The sequence below is a fragment of the Theropithecus gelada genome, chromosome 13, assembly GCF_003255815.1.
Source record: "Theropithecus gelada isolate Dixy chromosome 13, Tgel_1.0, whole genome shotgun sequence".
NCBI classification, from domain to species: domain Eukaryota; kingdom Metazoa; phylum Chordata; class Mammalia; order Primates; family Cercopithecidae; genus Theropithecus; species Theropithecus gelada.
In genome coordinates, this window is record NC_037681.1 from 19,275,820 (window position 1) to 19,299,302 (window position 23,483).

At 47.2% G+C, this 23,483-nt stretch overlaps 1 protein-coding gene across 1 annotated transcript in view; it reads right to left on the reverse strand.

Moving 5' to 3' along the window:
- Positions 1-5,710: 5,710 nt before the first annotated feature.
- C13H2orf92 (chromosome 13 C2orf92 homolog) overlaps positions 5,711-23,483 on the reverse strand; it is a 35,716-nt gene continuing 17,943 nt past the window's right edge. The window contains exons 4-8 of the mRNA XM_025354570.1: positions 20,653-20,751; positions 19,363-19,434; positions 9,287-9,397; positions 7,466-7,616; positions 5,711-6,110 (exon numbers count right to left, since the gene is read on the reverse strand). Of these exons, the coding sequence (XP_025210355.1) occupies positions 5,978-6,110; positions 7,466-7,616; positions 9,287-9,397; positions 19,363-19,434; positions 20,653-20,751 (566 nt within the window). The 3' untranslated portion in view covers positions 5,711-5,977. The remainder of the gene's footprint in view (positions 6,111-7,465; positions 7,617-9,286; positions 9,398-19,362; positions 19,435-20,652; positions 20,752-23,483) is intronic.

The window sequence follows — 23,483 nt, forward strand, 5'->3', positions numbered from 1 at the left end:
GGCTGAGGCAGGAGAATCGCTTGAACCTGGGAGACGGAGGTTGCAGTGAGGGGAGCTCACACCACTACACTCCAGCCTGGGTGACAGAGTGAGACTGAGTCAGAAAGAGAAAGAAAGAAAGAGAGAGAGAGAGAAAGAAAGGGAAGGAAAGGAAAGAAAGGAAAGAAAGGGAGAAATAGAGAGGGAGGGAGGAGAGAGAGAGAGAGAAAGAGAGAGAAGGAGAGAGAAAGAAAGAAGAAAGAAAGAAAGAGGGAGAGAAAGAGGGAAAGAAAGAGAAGGAAGGGAGGGAGGGAGGGAGGGAGGGAGGAAGGAAGGAAGGAAGGAAGGAAGGAAGGAAGGAAGGAAGGAAGGAAGGAAGGAAGGAAGGAAGGAAGGAAGGAAGGAAATTATTACATTAGAGAAGCTTCTGTCCAAATGTCCGAAGCAGTCGGGGGATCCTTGAGAATGAGACAAGCATCTGGACTGGGACTCTTGGTTCTCGAAGGCCCTGATTTGGGAGGTGGGCTAGGTAGGCCTGGGAGCCAGCTCTGTCCAGTACATCAGGCCCTCTGTGGCTACAGCAGGACCAAAGTCCCAAGACCACTAACCGGGCAGTTTTTAACTAATGGCCCGATGTGGTGGAAACAGTTTTTCTAGGGATGGGCGGTTTTTCCATCTTGGTAAAGAACTGCAGAGCCTTTCAGGGCCACCTCGTCTTCACTCCCCATGCAGATAGGTCCAAAGCTCTCAGGCCCTAGTTGGACCGCCTCTGAGCTTGTCCTGACCACCCCTCCCCCTGCCTTTCCTGAGGCCCAGCTCCCAGAGCCCATCCATGAATGGAGAAGGTAGCCTGGAACCCTTCAGACCCAATAGTTGCCCCCAGGAATCTGCGAACCTGCTGACCACAAGCACCCAGGCCATGACCTACGTCCCTTGATTCCCTAAACACACTCTCCCACACCTTGCAGCGGCCCTGGGCCCAGCCCAATCCATCTCATGTACCCTCGAGACTCAAAGTATCAGAGAAAGAGTGCGTGGCCATGTACTCGTTCCCAGGGCTGCCGTAACAAATCGCCACACACCAGGTGGCTTAAAACAGCAAAAATTTATTCTGCCACATTCTGGAGGCCAGAGTCTGAAACTGAGGTGTTAGCAATGCTGGCGAGGATGTGGAGAAAAGGGAAACTCCCATACACTGTTGCTAATGTATGGAATGGACGTTAGTACAACCACTATGGAGAATAGTTTGGAGGTTCCTCAAAAAACTAAAAATAGAGCTACCAGACAATCCAGCAATCCCACTGCTGGGTATCTACTCAAAAGAAAGGAAATCCATGTATCCAAGAGGTAGCTGCACTCTCATGTTTATTGCAGCACTATTCACAATAGCCAAGATCCGGAAACAACCTAACAGTCCCTCAACAGATGAATGGCTGAAGGAAATGTGGTACATTTACACCATGGAGTACTATTCAGCCATTCAAAAAATGGTCATTTGCACCAACATACATAGAACTGGAAGTCATGATGTGGAGTGAAATAAGCCAGGCACAAAAAGGCAAAGTCTGCATGCTCTCATCATTTCTGAGAGCTAAGAATTAAAACAATTGAATTCCTGGAGATTGAGAGTAGAAGGATGATTACCAGAGGCTGGGAAGAGTCGTGGGGGTGGGGGAGAAGTAAGGATGGTTAATAGGTACGAAAAATAAAAGAATGAATAAGACCTAGTATTTGATAGCAGAGTAGGGTGACCACAGTCAATAATAATTTAATTGTACCTTAAAAATAATTAAAAGAATATAATTAGATTGTTTATAACATGAAGGATAAACGCTCCAGGTGTTGAATACTCCATTCACCCTGACATGGTAATTATGCATGGCATGCCTGTATCAAAATACCTCATGTACCTCATAAACGCATACACCTGCTATGTACCCACAAAAAGTGAAAAAAATCTCTTAGTGCTCTACATATCCTCCTACTGATTCTGTTTCTCTCATGGGATGCTGACTGATACAAATTTTGGTACTAGAAGACAGGAATAGAATCTTTTTTTTTTTTTTTTTGAGACAGAGTCTCGCTCTGTCACCCAGACTGGAGTGCAGTGGCCGGATCTCAGCTCACTGCAAGCTCCACCTCCCGGGTTCACGCCATTCTCCTGCCTCAGCCTCCCGAGTAGCTGGGACTACAGGCGCCCGCCACCTCTCCCGGCTAGTTTTTTGTATTTTTTTTAGTAGAGACGGGGTTTCACCGTGTTAGCCAGGATGGTCTCAATCTCCTGACCTCGTGATCCGCCCGTCTCGGCCTCCCAAAGTGCTGGGATTACAGGCTTGAGCCACCGCGCCTGGCCAGGAACAGAATCTTAAATCTATTTCCAGTGGCCAAGGGGGCATTTAGGTACTCCATAGCATGATGTGGCAATAGAGATATACAAAATATTACCATTGGATACTCTCAATCAAACACATATAAAAGGCAAGGTTCTGGGTGCCCATGTGTTTGATGACACCTGAGAACATTTTAGTTAAACTGAAGAGTATAATAAATATTCACTGGTTGCTGGAGAAAGTGGGGAAAGAAAGGGATGAGTTTAGGCTTTCACTTTCCCAGCTTAAACTCTGCATAAATGAACTGAAAGCTTCTATGGGCTGGGCGCAGTGGCTCACGCCTGTAATCCCAGCACTTTGGGAAGCCGAGGTGGGTGGATCACGTGAGGCCACGAGTTTGAGAGCAGCCTGGCCAACATGGTGAAACTCCATCTCTACTAAAAATACAAAAATTAGCTGGGTGTGATGGCAGGCACCTATAATCCCAGCTACTCAGGAGGCTGAGACAGGAGAATCGCTTGAACCCGGGAGGCAGAGGTTGCAGTGAGCCAAGATCACACCACTGCACTCCAGCCTGGGCAACAGAGTGAAACTCTGTCTCAAAAAAAAAAAAAAAAAAAAAAATTGGGAGGCCGAGGTGGGCAGATCACGACGAGGTCAAGAGATCGGGACCATCCTGGCCAACATGGTGAAACCCTGTCTCTACTAAAAATACAAAAATTAGCTGGGCGTGGTGGCATGCACCTGTAGTCTCAGCTACTCGGGAGGCTGAGGCAGGAGAACTGCTTGAACCCGGGAGGTGGAGGTCACAGTGAGCCAAGATCACGCCACTGCACTCCAGCCTGGCGACACAGTGAGACTCTGTCAAAAAAAGAAAAAAAAAAAAGAGAAAAGAAAGAAAAGAAAGAGAGAAAGAGAGAAAGGAAGAAAGGAAAGAAAGAGAGAGAGAGAGAGAGAAAGAAAGAAAGAAAGAAAGAAAGAAAGAAAGAAAGAAAGAAAGAAAGAAAGAGAAAGAAAGAAAGAAAGAAAGAAAGAAAGAAAGAAAGAAAGAAAGAAAGAAAGAGAAAGAAAAAGAGAAAAACTCCTATGTCAGTCCTGAAAGAAATCCTTATCTCCTGTAGCTGCAGGGCTGAGATTTCTGAACACCAAACCCAAAGTGACTGAACTGCAATGCACCTGAATGCCTAGCCTTGCAGACTGGTCTTGTGTTAAAGTGAGAGAACTGACCGAAAATGAATGGTATCCTAAAAAACTGGAATGGGGACATATGGGAAGATCCCAGTGAAGTTGGGGGTATCAAACCCCTAAATTCTGCTGAGTCTTGTTTGCCAGCAGAAGTAGCCCTTCCACCCTCTCTGAGGAGGTTAACCCTGATTTTTCTGTAGAACCCTGTAATGGCCTCTCCTAAGGTCCTCTAACAAGACCCCACCAATTCTCCTCAGGACCCACTTCTACCACTCCTCTTTGCTTCTAGACCCATAACTAGACTCAAATTCCAGCAGGTCCCAAAGAGTGAGGATAAAGCACCCCATACAACAAAAGGTACACTAAGCACTGAAAGAACTGCATGATTTTTCTAATGTATACTGACGTAAATGTGAGGAATGTGCATAGACATAGATATAAGGATGTGGGGTAATGATGGAAGGAACATGGCATTGTATCAGGCTGCATTTATTGGTATGAGCCCATTGAGCAGAGGTTCTGGGCTCCGTGTTTTAGCTGGAGGGATTAGAAAGGGCTCCATTTGGTTGGTTAGCTGAAACATGAGTCCAAAGATAACCCACAGTAAATGAAGTTGAAATGCCAGAACTCTATTCTTATACTGTAGAGGAAGGGACCCAAAGGCTTAAGGAATCTGAAATATTAGAGTGGATTTATCATGTAAGACCTGCTCACCCACCCTGGAAGGGTCCAAACAATACACCTTTTATCATGACTATGAGAAATAAATTGGTGAGGAGGGCTCCAGAGTCCTTGAGAGCTCTGTAGTAATTCCTTTCTGCAGGTCAGAAATGACGATGGAAACGGCTACCATCAAACTGGGATCCCAAAATGCAATGCAGATAGTTGGATCCCAGGACGGTGAGGTCTGAGTGGCCATACTTATTGTCAAAGGCAAGGTGGATATGGCTGCTGTTATGAACAGTGGTGTCAAAATGTTAGCCAGAATAGTTGAACTCACAGGGACCTTGGCACTGTCTAGTTCATCATGATGTCCCTAGAAAAGAAGTAGATAAGCAATCTACTAAATTCTGACTTGATCTGTGCAAGCAGAGTTCCATGTTGTATAATTAGACGTCTAACTTGAATTAGCAAAATAGAGAGTAACAGTCCCTCAATTATTTCCCAGACATGAGCTAGGTTATATACCCCAAACCCATTAAATGATGAGGAGGTTGGATCTCCTTGAGGAAGAGCCCTACTACACTGTCAAAAATGTACACTGTTCATCTTTCTCTCAGTCGTCCCCAAGGGGACCTGTGGCCACTTACCACGGTGACTGTGCATTGAGGAAAGTCATCCTGGTAAGTGGCCATACATATGGCCAATGGAATTCACTTGTAGGAAATCAAAGGGTTCCAAGAGCAGGCATTCAGGGTGTTCATCGCCCTGATCTCTCCCTGTTGAGTGGTTCCAATGTGTCCCTGCTCCTCCACCAAAGGTTACAGCCTGTCAGAGGCTCTTGAGTTCTCTAGATTTTCGTACCTGCCCCTCCCCTAATGGCATCAACTCCCGCTCCTGCTCGCTCCAGGTGCCTCGCCACTCTTCATCAGTTTCCCTTAACCCTGATCACAGCTTTATAAATAACCCCACTTCAGCCAGGTGCAGTGGCTCATGCCTGTAATCCCAGCACTTTGGGAGGCCGAGGCAGGAGGATCATGCGGTCAGGAGATCAAGACCATCCTGGCTAATACGGTGAAACCCCGTCTCTACTAAAAATACAAAAATTATCTAGGCATGGTGGCACGTAGCTGTCACCCCAACTACTCAGGAGGCTGAGGCAGGAGAACCACTGGAACCCAGAGACAGAGGTTGCAGCGAGCCAAGATCGCGCCACTGCACTCTAGCGTGGGTGACAGAGCGAGACTCCAACTCAATAAATAAATAAATAAATAACCCCACTTCATGACACTCTCAATTACCCCATTTCTTCTTCCTGGTCATGCAAGCAGGAAATCACCTCGTGGGGAGCTTCCACAATTCTTAGCAGTTTCTTTGTAGATACAAAACTTTCTGTACTCCCACCTCCCATAAAAGCTGTTTAGTGTGGTTGTGTTCACACCCTGGACTGTGATCTTGCTCGGGACAGAATGCATATCTGGGTCACTCTTAAGTTTCCTCATTGTATTTTGATATTGTCAGCATGTGAGGTGGTCTATTAATATCTGTTCCATGAATGACTGAATAAATGAATCAATGCTTTATTAAATGATAAGTCCATAGTCTGTTGGGTTCGCCGACGCCGGCCATCGGTGCCATGTTGCCACAGGTGTCCTGTGGCAAAGCAGTTTTTCTTGGTCCATTCAAATTGGGACGGGAAGCAGATGTTTTTGTAGAATACACCTCCCCGGGCAGAAATGGAATTGCCTCCTTGTGGTGTGTGGATGGAGAAATGTCCTCGCATCGTGGTTTCAAGTCCTGGTTTGACTGCCCCGCGACCTGGCTTAGACACAGGAGCTGCTCTTCAACTGTTTCTCTTTTTTTGTATATTTTGTGAAATTTTTTTCTTCAGAATTTTGCCACCATGTCTTTCCATTCATTATAAAAATATTATATGTCGTGTTTGCCGGAGGAGATCTAAAACAAAACAATAAAAACCACGGTGCTCAGCTCAGTGCACAGAAGCTCCTGCCGTCTACTCGCTGGGCAGTGGTGGAGGCTGGCGCTTCCCAGGGTGAGGATTCTGCTTCCCATCAGTAGGGTTTGTCATCTGTGAAATTCTTTTTACCTCTGGGCAGCACAAAGCCTCTGGGAAACTCTCTTCCCCCCACTTTCTCTTAACTAACTCAGGCCATCCACAGCTTTGACTGGTCCCTATGGGATGGGGCCACAGTTCTAACCACTTCTGCTGGCATCTCAAGGGGCATGGAGGGAAAATGGCAGGTCCAATGGATGAGCCTTGGTAGGAAGAGAATGCTGGAGGTGGGGATGGGGGGGAGGTGGCCTGAATGGATCACCAGTCCCAGGAACCTTGGCATGGAGGGAAAACAATGCCACTCTTGTGGGAAAATTCAAACCCTGCTACCTCTGGAGTCAGAGGGTGGGTAGCGGTGGGGACGGACACTTCCCCTCATCACACGCCTCCACCCCATTGCTCTAGGGAGAAGCAGAGTGTTCAGCCCGGTGTTGGGCAGGACCTGAGGGACTGTGGGGAGCTGCTCTTCCTTCTGCAGTCAGGAATACGTGTCCCCGGGGATGCGGCAAGAAGCACATAATCTCAAAATGCAGCTATGCATACACATCACCGTGCAAACCATTTGCTTTCTAGTGCCTGCTCATGGTGAGTGCCCCTGTGCCTGAGCCCCCCCATCTAGAGGCCTAACCAAAATATTTAACAACTGGTGTAGACAGGCACTGACCGGTCAAAATGACCACCACTGAAGCAGAGCCTTGGAGGGCCACGGCTGTGCCAGGCACTAACCCTTCATTTGCAGGAGGACAGAGAAGATCAGGAGGTCAGTGGGAAGCTCAGGGAAGGCTTTCAGTATTCTAACAAGCAGGGCAGCTGTGTCAGTGTGAATGAGCTGATATCAGCCCTGCTCTCACTCTCCTTCGTGGCTTCAGCCCTCCTCGCCCCCTTAGATTTGTGTTTTTCCTTTCTTTTATAAATCCATATTTCTATTTACCAATCTTTCAGCCAGAGCCCTCAATATGGGGACAGGTCTGGCCTAACTGCAGTGGCCTTGAGAGGCAACCCTGGCCCACCCAGGGATCCCCAAACCCGGCTGTGCATCAGAATCACCCAGGCTGTGCCTAAAAGCCATGGCCCAGGTCCTGTGTGCTTTGACAGAGCAGGCCAGGGGATGCTGAAGCACAACCAGGCTTGCAGCTTCTGCCCTCCTCCTAAACCGGATCAGCAGGAAGCCCTGGGGGCAGCGTGAGTTCAAACACCCGCAGGTTCTTGGAAGGAAGGCCATGCCGGCACTACTCACGATGGCCGTTTCTTCCTGATGTATGAGGCCAAACCAAGCAGCAACAGCACGGTGGCCGTGAGGATGACCGCCCCTGAGATGGCGGCGATGATGGTGTTCCTCTGCAGGAAATGCAGAAGCTGCCTGCAGGGCATAGTCCTAAAGTGAGCATCTAAATGAGAAGACACAGTGCAGAGTGAACAGAGATCCCCGCTGGGCCACCCACCACCAGCACTAAACCTTCAAGGGACACTTGTTCATTCCATTCATAACAGAATAAAAACCTTGGCGTCTTAGCCACTCGTTCCAGAAGTCCTCTTGGGAAGGAACTGGCTGTTTGGGGAAATGCATTCATCTGCTATTTGGTGATAAGATGAGATGCTTTTGGGAGGTGGAGATGAGACACTGAGGGTATGGGCTGGCATGCAACAAAGCAACCAGAAATAAAGTTCCACAGACCAGTTTGTAAGAGGTAAAGAGAAGAACAGAGGAGAGCTCAGGTGGGTGAGAGGAGGTGGGGGCACTAGAGGAGGTTGAGAAATCCTACTGCAAAGGCTTTGAAGAACAATGGAGGCAAATATTCCGTTTGCAGCTTTTCACAGGTAGTGATAGAACCTCTTCTCTGCTGCCCCTCCTCTGCCCCCTGGCCTCAGGAAGTGGTACTGCATACACAGTCCGCCTCGTGGGTGTAGGTTTGGGGGACCTCACGTCTGCACCAGCACGAGGCAAACACAACGCCACGGATGATCCTGAACTCCTGAGCCCCTCTGAGGACTTACAGAAACTGTGAGAGTGGATGGGAATACCGCTGAGCACAGGCTGGGGAAAACACGGCAGTCTTAGCTAGATCTCAAAGCAAGGAGATCTCAGCCCACATCAGCATCCATTTATAATGTGACCAAAAAAGAAAACGACATCAGGGAAATCGGGCATGGAGGTAGGATCCCAGGTATCGGCTGGTTTCGTGTGGAGAGCTGTCCAGGGCAGCCGGTGATGTAGACACGGGGAGTGCTGAGCAAGGGTCTTCTTGGTGATGGGGAGAAAACAGGGCATGTCCAGCCTCCCACCTTCAGCTCTGCTATGCCAAGGGGCAGCGTGTCCAGCAGCTCAAAGGCTCTGCTGCAATAATTCGGCATTTAGTTTCTAAGCATTAGGAAGTGACAACCAGGTATAATTTTGACAGGGAGTGGCAGTGTGGAGGGGTGTACTGCGCTTGGTGCCAGCATGGGTAAGTTTCTGCCCACTCTAAACAGGTCTGGGCTCAGGGATGAGCCAGGGTGAAGCCCTGGCTGTGCAGAAACAATATAAAAGTAGCATCTTTTTGGAAGAGTGGTGAAATTCCTGGAGTTCGGTTGTTTGTTTGTTTGTTGTTTTTTAGATGGAGTCTCGCTCTTATTGCCCAGGCTGGAGTGCACTGGTGCGATCTCAGCTCACTGCAGCCTCCACCTCCTGGGTTCAAGTGATTCTTGAACTGCCTCAGCCTCCCGAGTAGCTGGGATTACAGGCACCTGCCACCACGCCCAGCTAATTTTTTCTTTTGTATTTTTAGTAGAGACGGGGTTTTACCATGTTGGCCAGGGTAGTCTCGAACTCCTGGCCTCAGGTGATCCGCCTACCTTGACCTCCCAAAGTGCTGGGATTACAGGCGTGAGCCACCATGCCCAGCCTCTGGAGTTGGTTTAATTCATAAATTTTAACTGCAGATTGTATTCACGGCAGATTTATTTCACTTTTGCGGGTGAACTAAAGGTGTCAGTTAAAATACCATGAAAGGCAAAAAACACATTCAGAAGTTGTCTGTATTTAAGCATCATTCTTGGTTTATACCATATAGGTTCCCACCTGGTTTAGCTGCCCCTTGAAGTGTTTCTTTATCTACAGTAGTTAACTGCTCTCTTAAATCCCTGTCGAACAGAGAGGATTCTTTAAACCTCTTCTCCTCTGAAAGGTGATCTACAAAAGATAAAATGTGTTCATCTACAAACAACCACGGCCTGTGATTAGTTCAGCATTTATGATAAAAGTAGCTTCTTCTAGACTCAAAGTGAGGAGTTAGGGAGGATTTGGGGGAAAAGTCTAAATAAAGCCTACAGAACCTCAGCGTTTTGGTGTTTTTTTGTTTCTGTTTACTTTTTTAAAAATCTAACAAATTCCTGGGCAACCCACCCACAGCTGAGGCAGCATTTCTTACACTTAAGCATGCATCTGAATCACACTGGGAGGGCTTTTGAAAACACAGATTCCCAGGCCCCACCCCAGAGTTTCTGATTCCGTAGGTCTGGGGTAGGCCTGGGAATGTGCATGTCTCACAGATCCTGAAAGATGCTGCTTCTGTGGGTAGAGGACCACGCTTAGAGGACCCAAGTGAGAACCTCTCTAAGCCCCAACCTACTTCTCCACTTGCATAAAATAGAGATAATAAGACCTACCTCACAGACTGTATAATGTTCATAAAAATAATTTTGAAACCACAAAGTACTATAAAAATTTTCTTGAGTTGCAAGGACAAGAGAGGAAAATTAACCACACTGAAATACTCAGGTATTGGTAGACGGATTGCAGAATAGTTTAATAGGAAGAAGACAGTCGAAAATGAGAAATACGGCCGGGCGTGGCGGTTCACGCCTGTAATCCCAGCACTTTGGGAGGCCAAGGAGGGCGGATCACAAGGTCAGGAGATCCAGACCATCCTGGCTAACACGGTGAAACCCCGTCTCTACTAAAAATACAAAAAATTAGCTGGGCATGGTGGCCGGTGCCTGTAGTCCCAGCTACTCGGGAGGCTGAGGCAGGAGAATGGCGTGAACCCGGGAGGCGGAGCTTGCAGTGAGCGGAGATCGCGCCACTGCACTCCAGCCCGTAGGACAGAGCAAGACACCGTTTCAAAAAAAAAAAAAGAAAAGAAAAAAGAAAAGAAAATGAGAAATATTTGCATCCTAGCTTTGCCCTTTGGTGCCTGACTCGTTGGCATATGGGACCTGTCAAAGGGCCTGAGTTTAGCTTGGAGAAAATTGGGAGGCCAGCATGGCCTGCCTGTCTTTTCCAGGTGCAGGATGGCCTGGGAAGAGGCTGAGAGATGTTTGGAAAAGCTCTGGGGAACAAACTAGAACCAATGGGTAGGCGCTCCAGGGAAATCTGTTTGGACTGTTTAGCGGTTAGAAAGTGAGCTATCAAGGAGGGAATGGGAAAGGAGGAGAAGTAATGAATCTCACACCCTAGAAGACTTCAAAGCAGGCTGGAGCCCCCAGCCCCAGATGGGAGACCTCCAAGGCCTGGAAGGGGGGCAGGGCAGCTTTGGATGAGCTTGGTAAATCTTCCTTGGCCTCGTTCACAGAGACAGAGAGAATTGTCGCAATAAGAGTTTGCGGCCAGCCTGGGGAACATAGCAAGACCTCATGTCTACTAAAAAATAAAAAAATAAAAAAATTAGCCAGGCATGGTGGCACACACCTGTAGTCCCAGCTACTAGAAAGGCTGAGATAGGCAGATGGCTTGAACTCGGAGATCAAGGCTGCAGAGAGCTATAATCACACCACTACACTCCAGCCCAGATAACAGAGCGGGACCCTGTCTCAAAAGAATAATAAAATAAAACAAAATAATAAAATAAAATAACAGAAAATTATCACAATATGATTAAGACTACCATGTGGGCGTCTGATAACCGTCTCATGAAGTTCTAGTTATTCCTGAAAAAAAGAGAGAAATGTGTTCCTTCTTCAACTTGGCTTAGAAAAGAGAGAAAACTCCCACTTTAATAATACCGATAATTAACTTGACTTTTGAAATGCAACATGTCAAATTGGAATCCAGAGACTAACAGCCGCAGACAGAAAGCCCTGGCGAGCATCGAGTTATCCACTAGGGGGCGCGCTCGGCTTGCTCTTCCACAGAGCTGTAGCAATGGTAGACCTGACACGGGAACATATTTTCACTCTTTCTCTACCGGAGGCAAAAGACAACAGAATTAAGAGCCACTGCCTATTCTTATCGTCAGTATGGACGAAGTTTTCATTTACCTAAGGTTCTGTGAAGAGTCTGAAGGCGTCTTTTACGTTTGATGGGTTGCGTTTGATCAATTGTTGTATTATTTTTTTTGTGGGAAAAAACAAGCACAATTATCAAATTTTTAACCAACACAGTTTCATTTCCAGACTTCTTTTCAACTTTACAGCTATTAACTATGACAGGAGCAGCCACCCATTACAAGAGCAATTCTCCCGTCCTTCCATGCTGTAGGCTCAACCCAAGCTGCCAATCAAGCATGTGCTGGGCTTGGTGAAAACCTTCTTAAAGGAGTGCAGAACCAAGAAAGTTTGACTTTGTGCTCAAGGAAAAGTTGAAGTCTTACATCTTCGTAATTCTCTGTGTTTTGGAGACTCTAACATTGACGTGAGCCTTTGGTTACAAGTTAACAGCATGCTATTGCTAGGACTGATGCTACATTCCATTCAGTGGACATAAGATCATCGACAGCTACAGCTGCTGTCCACAGACCTGGGCACACATTTTACAAGACAGTTCACTTCTCAGAATGGTCATTTCTCCACTCCTCCTCCTATTGAGATGTTTTTGACCATTGATTTTTTTTTTTTTTTTTTGAGACGGAGTCTCTGTCCCCCAGGCTGGAGTGCAGTGGCACCATCTCGGCTCAACGCAACCTCTGCCTCCCAGGTTCAAGCGATTTTCCTACCTCAGCCTCCCAAGCAGTTGCGATTACAGGGATACACCACCACGCCCAGCTAATATTTGTATTTTTAGTAGAGATGAGGTTTCACCATGTTGGTCAGGCTGATCTCAAACTCCTGACCTCAGTTGATCCACCTGCCTCGGCCTCTCAAAGTGCTGGGATTACAGGCGTGAGTCACCGCACCCAGCCTTTTTTCCTTTTTCTTTTCTTTTCTTTCTTCTTCTTCTTTTTTTTTTTTTTTGAGTGGTCATTGCTGCCAAAGAGGAGGTGCAGACAGTGTGGTCTGGAATTCACTGTCCCTGCGGAGTAGCCTGAGAGCAGCTCCCACCCTCTGAAGATGGATCTGATCAGCCCTCTCAGCTGGCAGACATGAGCTTTGTCACTGCCTGCCGGTTCTTCTCAGCCCTCCTCTTCCCTCACTCTTCCTACCTGGAAAAACCCTATTAAGGAGATCAGCCTCTTGTTCTCCCAGAACTCTGTGCAAATACAACATAAGCACTTTTTAAAGACCTTCAGTGTTAGCTTGTTTATATCTAAGTTATTTATTGATTCGATTGACTCTCCTAAGAGCTGTGGGGAGCTCTTGGAGGACAAGAATGCCTCACTGAGTACTAGCTTCCAGCACAGTACCTCCCGCTGGGTAGGAGAGATCAGTAGTCAGGTCTTGAGTGAGAGAATGAATCTGGAAGAATCTTGACTGTAACCTCATGAGGGACTCTGAGCCAGAACCACTCTGCTAAACCTGTCTTGCTAGCTAAGACTGCCGGGCATGGTAGTGTGCGCCTGTAATCCCAGTTACTCGGGAGGCTGAGACAGGAGAATCGCTTGAACTTGGGAGGCAGAGGTTGCAATGAGCTGAGATTGTGCCACTGCACTCCAGCCTGGATGACAGAGTGAGACTCCATCTCAAAAAAAAAAAAAAGAAAAGAAAAGAAAAAAAATGTTGTCCTGGTTCCTCCTGAAGGAAAAATAAAGATTTGAAAGTAAAAGTATGTGAAAGCAATTGACTGAAGAAACAGTTTTAGAAATCAAAAGATCAAGCTAGATAGTAGGCTTTCTATTCCCCAAGCATATCATTTAATTTTACTTGAACAATGATTATTCAGGGGTGAAGGTAAATTATTCAGGGGCGTTTTCTTATTCAAGGGTGAAGGTACATTATTCAAGGGCAGAGGTATCTTGGCACTGTAATATACATACCTGGGCAGACCACACCTAACATTTGCAAAACCAGCACAATAATTTTAATAGGTTAACAAATGGTACTAGGAAAACAGGATATCCACATGCGAAATAATAAAGTTAGATCCTTATCCAACACCGTAAACAAAAATTAACTCACAGTGGATCAAAGACCTAAAAGTAATGCCTAAAACTATAAAAACTTTTAGAGGAAAACAGAGGGCAGAAACTTCATGACATTGGATTTGGAAATTGTTTCTTGGGTTTGATACCAAAGTCACAGGCCACCAAAGAAAAAATGGACAAATTGGACTTTAAGCAAATTTTAAAATTTTGTGCATCAAAAGACGGTGCAACAGAATAAAAAGGTACCCCACCCAGAATGGGAGAAAACATTTGCAAATTGTTTATCTGGTAAGGGAATGATACCCAGATTACAGAGAGAACTCCTGACACCCAACAAAATACAAAAATACAAACAACTGATTCAAAAATAGGCAAAGAACTTGAATAGACATTTTTCCAAAGAAGATATACAAATGGCAAATAGAACTTCAAAGGATGCTCAACATCAGTAATCATTAGGGAATTGCAAATCAAAACTACAATGAAATACCGCCTCATATCCATTAGGATGGCTACTATCAAAAAAACAGAAAATAGGCTGGGTGCGGCCACTCACGCCTGTAATCCTAGCACTTTGGGAAGCCAAGGCAGGTGGAACACCTGAGGTTGGGAGTTCAAGGCCAGCCTGGCCAACATGGTGAATTCCCATCTCTACTAAAAAATATAAAAAATTAGCCAGGTGCAGTGGCACGCACCTGTAGTTCCAGCTACTTGGGAGGCTTGGGAGGCTGAAGCAGGAGAATCACTTGAAACTGGGAGGCGGAGGCTGCAGTGAACTGAGATCAATTGTGCCACTGCATTCTAGCCTGGGCAATAAACAAAAAGAAAATAACACGTGTTGGCAAGGATGTGGAGAAACTGAAACCCTTGTGTGCTGTTGGTAGGAATGTAAAATGGTACTGCCATGATGGGAAACAGTATGGCAGTTCCTCAGAAAATTAAAACCAAAATCACCATATCATCCAGCAATTTCACTTCTGAGTATGTACCCAAAATAACTGAAAGCAAGGTCTCAAAGAATTATTTGTACATCCATGTTCATAACAGGATTATTCACAAGGCTAAAATGTGGAAGCAACCCAAATATCCATCAAGGGATAAGTGAGTAAACAAAACATGGTAGAGACACACAATGGAATATTACTCAGCTTCAAAAAGAAAGAACATTCTGAAATATGCCACAACATGGATGAATCTTGAGGACATTATGCAAAATCAAATGTCAGTAACAAAAAGACAAATACTGTATGATTGCACTTACATGAGATATTTAGAGTAGTCAAAATCACAGAAAGTAGAACGGTGGTTGCCAGGGGATGCAGAGATGGGGGAATGCATGGTTATTATTTAACACATATAGAGTTTTGGTTTTATAAGATGAAAAGAGTTCTGGAGATGAATGTTGGTGATGGTTGTACATTATGAATATATTTAATACCACTAAACTGTGCCCTCAAAAATGGTTAAGATGGTAAAATTTCATATTATGTGTATTCTATAACAATTTTTAAAAATTGAAAATACAAATGGAGAAACACCTACCGTATGTATCAATAATTAAAAGTTATAAATCATGGCTCAGTCTACATATCTATACAAGGACCTACTGCTTTCTTGGTGGCTAAAGGAACCCCAAGGCTCCTTCCCAGTCCCCTGCCAGTCTGAGTGACAACACAGATGTGCTGAAGCAGGGAAAAAGCTGGGCCCAAGCCCAAGATTCCTGAGCAGTGACTGGACTCTCCAAGCCTCACTATGACCAAGTAGAATTTATTCTAGGAATGCAAGGTTGGTTTGACATTAGGAAATTCATTATCATATCATATATATAATCTTAATAGACTTAAGGAAAAGAATCATATGATTAGTTCCAAAAATTCAACACCCACCTATTCCTGATTTTTCAAATACTCAAGCAAATATGTGATAACAAATGTTAGTAAGGATGTGAAGAAGTGGGAACTCTTGCAAATATTGGTGGGAATGTAAAACAGTGCAGCTGCTATGGAAACCATATGGAGGTTCCTCAAAAAATTAAAGATAGATTTACCATATGACCCCACAATCCCACTTCTAGATACATATCCTAAAGAATTGAAAACAGGATCTTGGAGATATTTGCATACCCATATTCATTGCAGCTTTTTTTTTTTTTTTTTTTTTGAGACAGAGTCTCCCTCTGTCGCCCAGGCTGGAGTGCAGTGGCCGGATCTCAGCTCACTGCAAGCTCCGCCTCCCAGGTTCACGCCATTCTCCTGCCTCAGCCTCCCGAGTAGCTGGGACTACAGGCACCCGCCACCTCGCCCGGCTAGTTTTTTGTATTTTTTTTAGTAGAGATGGGGTTTCACCATGTTAGCCAGGATGGTCTTGATCTCCTGACCTCGTGATCTGCCTGTCTTGGCCTCCCAAAGTGCTGGGATTACAGGCTTGAGCCACCGCGCCCAGCCAATTGCAGCATTATTTACAATAACCAAGATATGACAGCAACCCAAGTGTCCAACAATAGATAAATGGATAAAGAAAATATGGTATATAAATAAAATAGAATATTATTCAGCTTAAAAAGAAAGGAAATTCTGTCATATGCTACAACATGGATCAACCTTGAGGACATTATACTGTGTGAACTAAACCAATCACAAAAAGACAAATACCGTATGATTCAACTTACATGAGATATCTAAAGTAACTCAACTCATAGAAACAGAAAAAAATACCCAAAAGTATTTTTTGGACAGATTATCATTTTCAGTATAAATATATGTATCCGTATATATTTACATGTATGTGTGTAGATGGAAGGATAGATATACAGATAGATAATCTCTTATTCATATTAGTCCTATAACCAGACTCTTAATCAGGAAACTCAAGAGGCATTTTCTCCAAGAGCAAGAACAAAGCAGGATGCCCACTGTATCTCCAGCAACCACTCAAGATTAACCTAGAGGTATTAGCAATCCAATTAAACATGATAAATAAATCAGGTAGAGGCATAACAATAGGTAAAGATGTAAAACTGACTGGGCATGGTGGCTCATACCTGTAATCCCAGCACTTTGGGAGGCCAAGGAGGGCAGATCACCTGAGGTCAGGAGTTGGAGGCCAGCCTGGCCAACATGGTGAAATCCTGTCTCTGATAAAAATTTAAAAATTAGCCGGGCATGGTGGCGCATGCTTGTAGTCCCAGCTACTCAGGAGGCTGAGGCAGGAGGATCGCTTGAACCTGGGAGACAGAGGTTGCAGTGAGCTGAGATCATGCCACTGCACTCCAGCCTGGGCAACAGAGTGAGACTCCATCTCAAAAAAAAAAAAAAAAAAGAAGAAGAAGAAGTAAAACTATCTATGTAACAGTATATGTAGAATTGAATAAGGCAATAGGACATAAAATTCATATCCAAAAAGCAAGCCTTCCTATTCCCAAACATTAAGTAGGTAGAAGGTATAATGATAGAGAAACCCCCTCTCTTACAATAGCAACATAGAAAATTAAGTGACTTAGGAATAAACTTAAGAAGATACATGTAAAAATCTATGTAAGGAAAACTTTAACACACACTGAAAATAAACTTGAAGAACTGGAAAGGCATTCCCATTTCTAGCATAGGATGACCTAACATCTGTTTTCCCAAAGTGAATACTGTCGTATAAATTTGATGCAATGCCAATCAGAATACCAAAAGCCTTTGGATGAAGTTAGACAAGTTGATGCTAAAGTTCACATGGAAAAACAAACATGCAAAAATAGCCAGGAAGACAATGAAAAAACAAAAACTGCAAAAGGGGAACTAGTCCGACAAGACATGGAAACATACTGTTTTCAGGCGCGGTGGCTCACGCCTGTAATCCCAGCAAGGAGTTTCGCTCTTGTTGCCCAGGCTGGAGTGCAGTGCCGCGATTTCAGCTCCCTGCAACCTCTGCCTCCCGGGTTCAAGAGATTCTCCTGCCTCAGCCTCCCGAGTAGCTGGTCTCGAACTCCTGACTTCAGGGGAGCCACATCGCCCGGCCAGGAATAAGGATTTTTAATCAACTCTTCCCATTCCCCAGCCCCTACCTCTGGCTGATGCACGGTGCGGCCCGGGAACCCCTGGCGAGGTTCATAATCCTGCACCCAGGGAAGACCACGTATTTCCCAGCTCGGACAGTGACCTATTTGGCCTGGTTTTTTTCTTTTAAATCTTTTAAGTCTTTCTAGGGGAGAAATGCTTCATGGATTCTAGCTGCTCATCCTGTCTTCGGAGCCAGTCTCCCTCCAGCATGATCAGATCGCTCAGATGAGCCTCTGCTCCTGGCTGGAGGCAGCGCTTTCCCACACTCCTGAGGAGAAGGGGAGAATCCCTCTGGGGCAGCACCTCCCGAATGTGCTCAGCCCCTGCCCAGCGCCACCACCCCAGAGGGGAAAGGACCCGCCCCAGTCAGTTTGGGAGGAGGCACCAGCTGTGTGCCCTGCTCCCTCTCCCTCCTGGCTAGCATCTGTCTGCCTGCAGAGAATAAACATTCTGATCTGCTCCTCCTTGCTGTACATATCACAGAAGCAGACTCGCACAGGGGGGGATCTGGGGAAACCATGGGTATCCAAAACCTTACCAGTGATTGGGGAACTCTTTCTAATTCAGGGTGAAGCACCCACGTTGTGCAGCCAAGTACAGATGTTTCTCTACAAGAGAGTCTGAGCACCATCTGCCAGACCCTCAGCTCTGAACTCAGGTCAGGTAAGAGGAAAAAGAGGGGCCGCCCAGTGGCTCACGCCTGTAATCCCTGCACGTCTGTAATCCGAGCACACCTGTAATCCCAGCGCGCCTGCAATCCCAGCGCGCGCAATCCCAGCGCGCCTGTAATCCCAGCGCGCCTCTAATCCCAGCGCCTGCAATCCCTGCACGCCTGTAATCCCTGCGCGCCTGTAATCCCTGCGCGCCTGTAATCCCTGCGCGCCTGTAATCCTTGCGTGCCTGTAATCCCAGCGGGCCTGTAATCCCTGCACGCCTGCAGTCCCAGCGCGCCTGTAATCCCAGCCGCCTGCAATCCCAGTGCCTGCAATCCCAGCGCACCTGCAATCCCTGCACGCCTGTAATCCCTGCGTGCCTGTAATCCCAGCGAGCCTGTAATCCCAGCGGGCCTGTAATCCCTGCACGCCTGTAATCCCTGCGCGCCTGCAATCCCAGCGCGCCTGTAATCCCAGCGCGCCTGCAATCCCAGCGCGCCTGCAATCCCTGCACGCCTGTAATCCCTGCGTGCCTGTAATCCCAGCGCGCCTGTAATCCCAGCGGGCCTGTAATCCCTGCGCGCCTGTAATCCCTGTGTGCCTGTAATCCCGGCGCGCCTGTAATCCCAGTGGGCCTGTAATCCCTGCACGCCTGCAATCCCAGCGCGCCTGTAATCCCAGCGCGCCTGCAATCCCTGCACCCTGTAATCCCTGCCCGCCTGTAATCCCAGCGCACCTGTAATCCCAGCGGGCCTGTAATCCCTGCACCCTGTAATCCCAGCACGCCTGTAATCCCAGCGCACCTGTAATCCCAGCGGGCCTGCAATCCCTGCCCGCCTGTAATCCCAGCGGGCCTGTAATCCCTGCACGCCTGCAATCCCAGCACGCCTGTAATCCCAGCACCTTGGGAGGCCGAGGCGGGCGGGTCACGAGGTCAGGAGATCCACACCATCCTGGCAAACACGATGAAAACCTGTCTCTACTAAAAAATACAAAAAACTAGCCAGGTGCGGTGGCGGGCGCCCATAGTCACAGCTACTTGGAAGGCTGAGGCAGGAGAATGGCGTGAACCTGGGAGGGGAAGCTTGCGGTGAGCCAAGATTGTGCCGCCGCACTTCAGCCTGGGTGACAGAGCGAGACTCCATGGAGAAAAAAAAAGGGGGGGGGAGAAGAACGACGACTTATCGACCCTCAATTCCAATGTTATGCATTTGCATTTACCTTTATCGGGAATTTTGTCCACACTGCCAAGGAAATATTCTGGTCCAGGAGAATTCCAAGCAACACTGGTTGCTTTGATAAGACACATAAAAAAAAAAAAAGAAGAAAAAGGATCTTCATCAGTACACATTTGCAAGCACCTTGGGCCCATATTTTGTATTCCGTTTTTTGTTTTTTTGTCTTTTGAGACAGAGTCTCGCTGTCACCCAGGCTGGAGTGCAGTGGCACGACTCCACCTCCCACGTCCAAGTGATTCTCATGTCTCAGCCTCCCAAGTAGCTGGGTCTACAGGCATGTGCCACCACGCCCAGTTAATTTTTTGTATGTTTCGTAGAGACAGGGTTTCGCCATGTTGGTCAGGCTGGTCTCGAACTCCTGACCTCAAGTGATCCACTCACCTCGGCCTCCCAAAGTGCTGGGATTACAGGCGTGAGCCACCGCGCCTGATCTTATTTTCCATTTCTAAGTTGAAATGCTAATATAGAACTCAACTTGTAAGAGCAAATGTGTGTTTGAAAGTGAATGCCTTGATGTAGAGAGCGGGGCCGCCTCACTGCCGACTGCAGAGGTGCCCAGGCAGTTGTCCTGACTACCCTCACGGAGACTACCCTCAGGAACTGGGGCGCAAACATCTGCAGAATACCAACACAGTGCCCATTCCCCCCCCTGCCTGGGGCACTTGCACCCACAGCTGGCAGATTTCCAGTACACTATTCTATCCTTATTATTGTGAGCAGATACCTATCTTAATTCCCAACGTGCTAAATGTTTCCCCTAATATGAAGCTGCTTTTTGGGAAAGCGTGCGCTCTTCACATGTGTCATTTCTCTGGATGTGCCTAAGCTAAGTCATTTTTTAGTCTTTTTTTTTATCATCCACTGAATGCGGTATTAATGACTGCACTAACCCTCTCAAACCACATTGTGCACTTAGGATTCGTGTGTTGGGTTGAAAGTTATAATGCTGCTAGGGGCTCCTGTTGTCGGGAACGGGGAACCCCGCTTGCAGATCAGGTTTCTGTCCTCTGAATACCTCCAGGGTGGCAGAACCTGCCTAACATCAAGGATCACCCCAAAATACAGGGATAGTCACGCTTCGGAGCACAGACTCCACAGCGGGGGGAAGGTTACAGAGAGGATTTCAGACAGTTGTTTCCTTCCTATCTCCATTTGGCTTTGCCCCGCCAGCAGCAGTTGGTTTAGAGACTGCTAGGATGATAACGGCACATTGAAGACAACACATAGGCCTACAGAAATGTGTGCACTTACTGTGTTAACGGCATACACTTGCCTTTTCTCATGTCTGTCTTTGTAATGGATCGGACTGCTGTTGTTTCGCTAAATGACGGGTCATATGGAACCTTGGGAAACACCTGCAGTAGAATTTCATCTCCAGTGAAGCAAACAAAGGCACGTTAATGGCAGTAATGCAGGACTGGTATCTTTTGCTCTGTAAGTACCTAAAGCAGTCTATGAATATAGTGACTACAGGACGCAAACTCCACGGATATAGGACGCTATTCCCTAAAATGCCTTGTCTTGGGAAGGAAAACTCCAATTACCGAAATCATTTCCAGAAAACTGTGATTGTCTGAGATATCCTGGGCAGTAAACACTGTGTGCTATAGATATATGGCCTCAGATCTCCCGATACTTCGTGCCCTAATAATTCTTCTTGTTTCCGTTGTCATTCTGATGCACCTTTCAGGCTGTTCGCAAGATGACTCTTAAAAATAGGGTAAAGTTTGTGGGGGCACAGATGAATCAGCACAGATTCTATAAGCTGGGAAAACTCTCTGTTTATAAAACTGTTGCTAATCCATGAGGGTACATTTTTGAAACGTATTAAGTTCTCTTTCCCTTTTAAGTTCTCAGGCTTCTGGCTTCCCTGGGAAGCAGAAGTTTTACCTTCCCTTCCAGGCTTTCCCTGCTAAGACACAGAAAACAGTCCTCACAAACCCCACTCATCCTATATTTATTCTCGGTGCATTTCTGGGGCTGCTGGTTCTCGGTGGTTTTTACTCGCTCGACGTAACAGGAGCTCACCACAGAGACACCAGAAAATGAACCATGAGGGTCACCAGGACAATGAGGAGCTGCTCTCACCACCCCTCCTTGAGGACCATGGGGACCTACGAGTCCCTGAAAATGCTGCCCAGAGGGAACTGCAGAGTTGAGCCGTGGCCTCCAATGCCAAGGCCCACCTGGCGGGTGCTGGGCCGGTCAGTGGGCTCTTGAGGGGTGATGGGAGCTTCCCAAATTCCCAACTCTTCTCCCATCTTCAGGTGCAATCACCCGCCTCCTACACATACGGGGCCACGTTCAGAGACACGGGGTCACCTGGGAGGCCGAGAACAAGGCCTTTGCCTCCTAGACAGCAGGTGCTGAGGGCACAGCGAGGGGGACTGCAAGTGCTACCTGCATCTGCTCATTCATCCCTCCTGGTCACCTGCCAGGCAGTGGTCTATGCAGACTGCCCGAGGCCTCTGTGATGGCTCCATGGGGAGGAGCAGGCCCAGCGCTCCTGACACGGACAGCTGCCGGAAAGGAGACCCACCGGGTGTCGAGAGATCTGCTCCCTTGTGAGCAGGAATGAACAGGCATCGCTCTGTGATCCGAATGCCTCCTAACCCGGGGGGAAGCATCAGTGCCACTGTCCCGGTTGCTCCTTCTCACACCTAAGGCGACCCTCAACCTTCGCTCCCGACGCACAGCCCAGGCACCCTCAGGGGAGACTTCACTGGCATTTGCACAGCTTCCTTCAGCAGACAGCTGTGGTTCAGAACCCTTTCCTCCGTCTCAGCTCTCTGCTAAAGAGGACTTCCCTGGGCCTTGGCTTTAGCTCTGTGGTGGTGGTGGTGGTGGTAGTAAAATACACTTAACATGAAATTTCCATTTCTACTATTTATTTAGAGACAAAGTCTCGCTGTGTCACCCAAGCTGAACTGCTGTGCTACAATCATAGCTCACTGAAGCCTTGAACTCTTGGCCTCAAGCGATCCTCCCGCCTCAGCCTCCTGCGTAGCTGAGACTACAGGCATGCGTCACCACACTCGGCTCATTTTTTAAGTTTTTGTAGGAACAGGGTCTCACTATGTTGCCTAGGCTGGTCTGGAACTCCTGGCCTCAAGTGAGCCTCCCACCTCAGCCTCGCAAAGTGTTGAAATTACAGGCATGAGCCACAATGCCTGGTCCCTTTTCACTCTATTTAAGTGTACGATTTAAGGGCATTCAAAACATTCACAGTGTTGTGTAAACATCACCGCTATTTATTTTCAGAACTCCAGGCTGGAGTGCAGTAGTGCAGTCTCAGCTCACTGCAACCTCTGCCCGCCAGGCTCAAATGTCCTCCCACTTCAGGCTTCCAACCAGCTGGAACTACAGGCTCATGCCACCACACCCAGCTAATTTTTTTTAAATTTTTAGTAGAGACGGGGTTTCACCATGTTGGTCAGGCTGGTCTTGAACTTCTAACCTCAAGCAATCCACTTGCCTTGGCCTCCCAAAGTGCTGAGATTGAGGCACTTGGCCTCCAGAACTTCTTTTTTTTTTTTTTTTTTTGAGACAGAGTCTCGCTCTGTCGCCCAGGCTGGAGTGCAGTGGCGTGATCTCCACTCACTGCAAGCTCCGCCTCCCGGGTTCACGCCATTCTCCTGCCTCAGCCTCCCAAGTAGCTGGGACTACAGGCGCCCGCCACCGCGCCCGGCTAATTTTTGTATTTTTAGTAGATACGGGGTTTCACCATGTTAGCCAGGATGGGCTCAATCTCCTGACCTCGTGATCCGCCCATCTCGGCCTCCCAAAGTGCTGGGATTACAGCCGTGAGCCACTGCGCCCGGACCAGAACTTTTAAATCAACTGAAACGGGGAGGCACAGTGGCTCACGCCTGTAATCCCAGCACTTTGGGAGGCTGAGGCAGGCAGAGCATGAGGTCAGGAGTTCGAGACCAGCCTGACCAACATGGTGAAACCCCATCTCTACTAAAAATACAAAAAATTCGCCAGGCATGGTAGTGCATACCTGTAATCCCAGCTACGGAGGAGGCTGAGGCAAGAGAATCGCTTGAACCAGGGAGGCAGAGGTTGCAGTGAGCTGATATTGCACCATTGCATTCCAGCCTG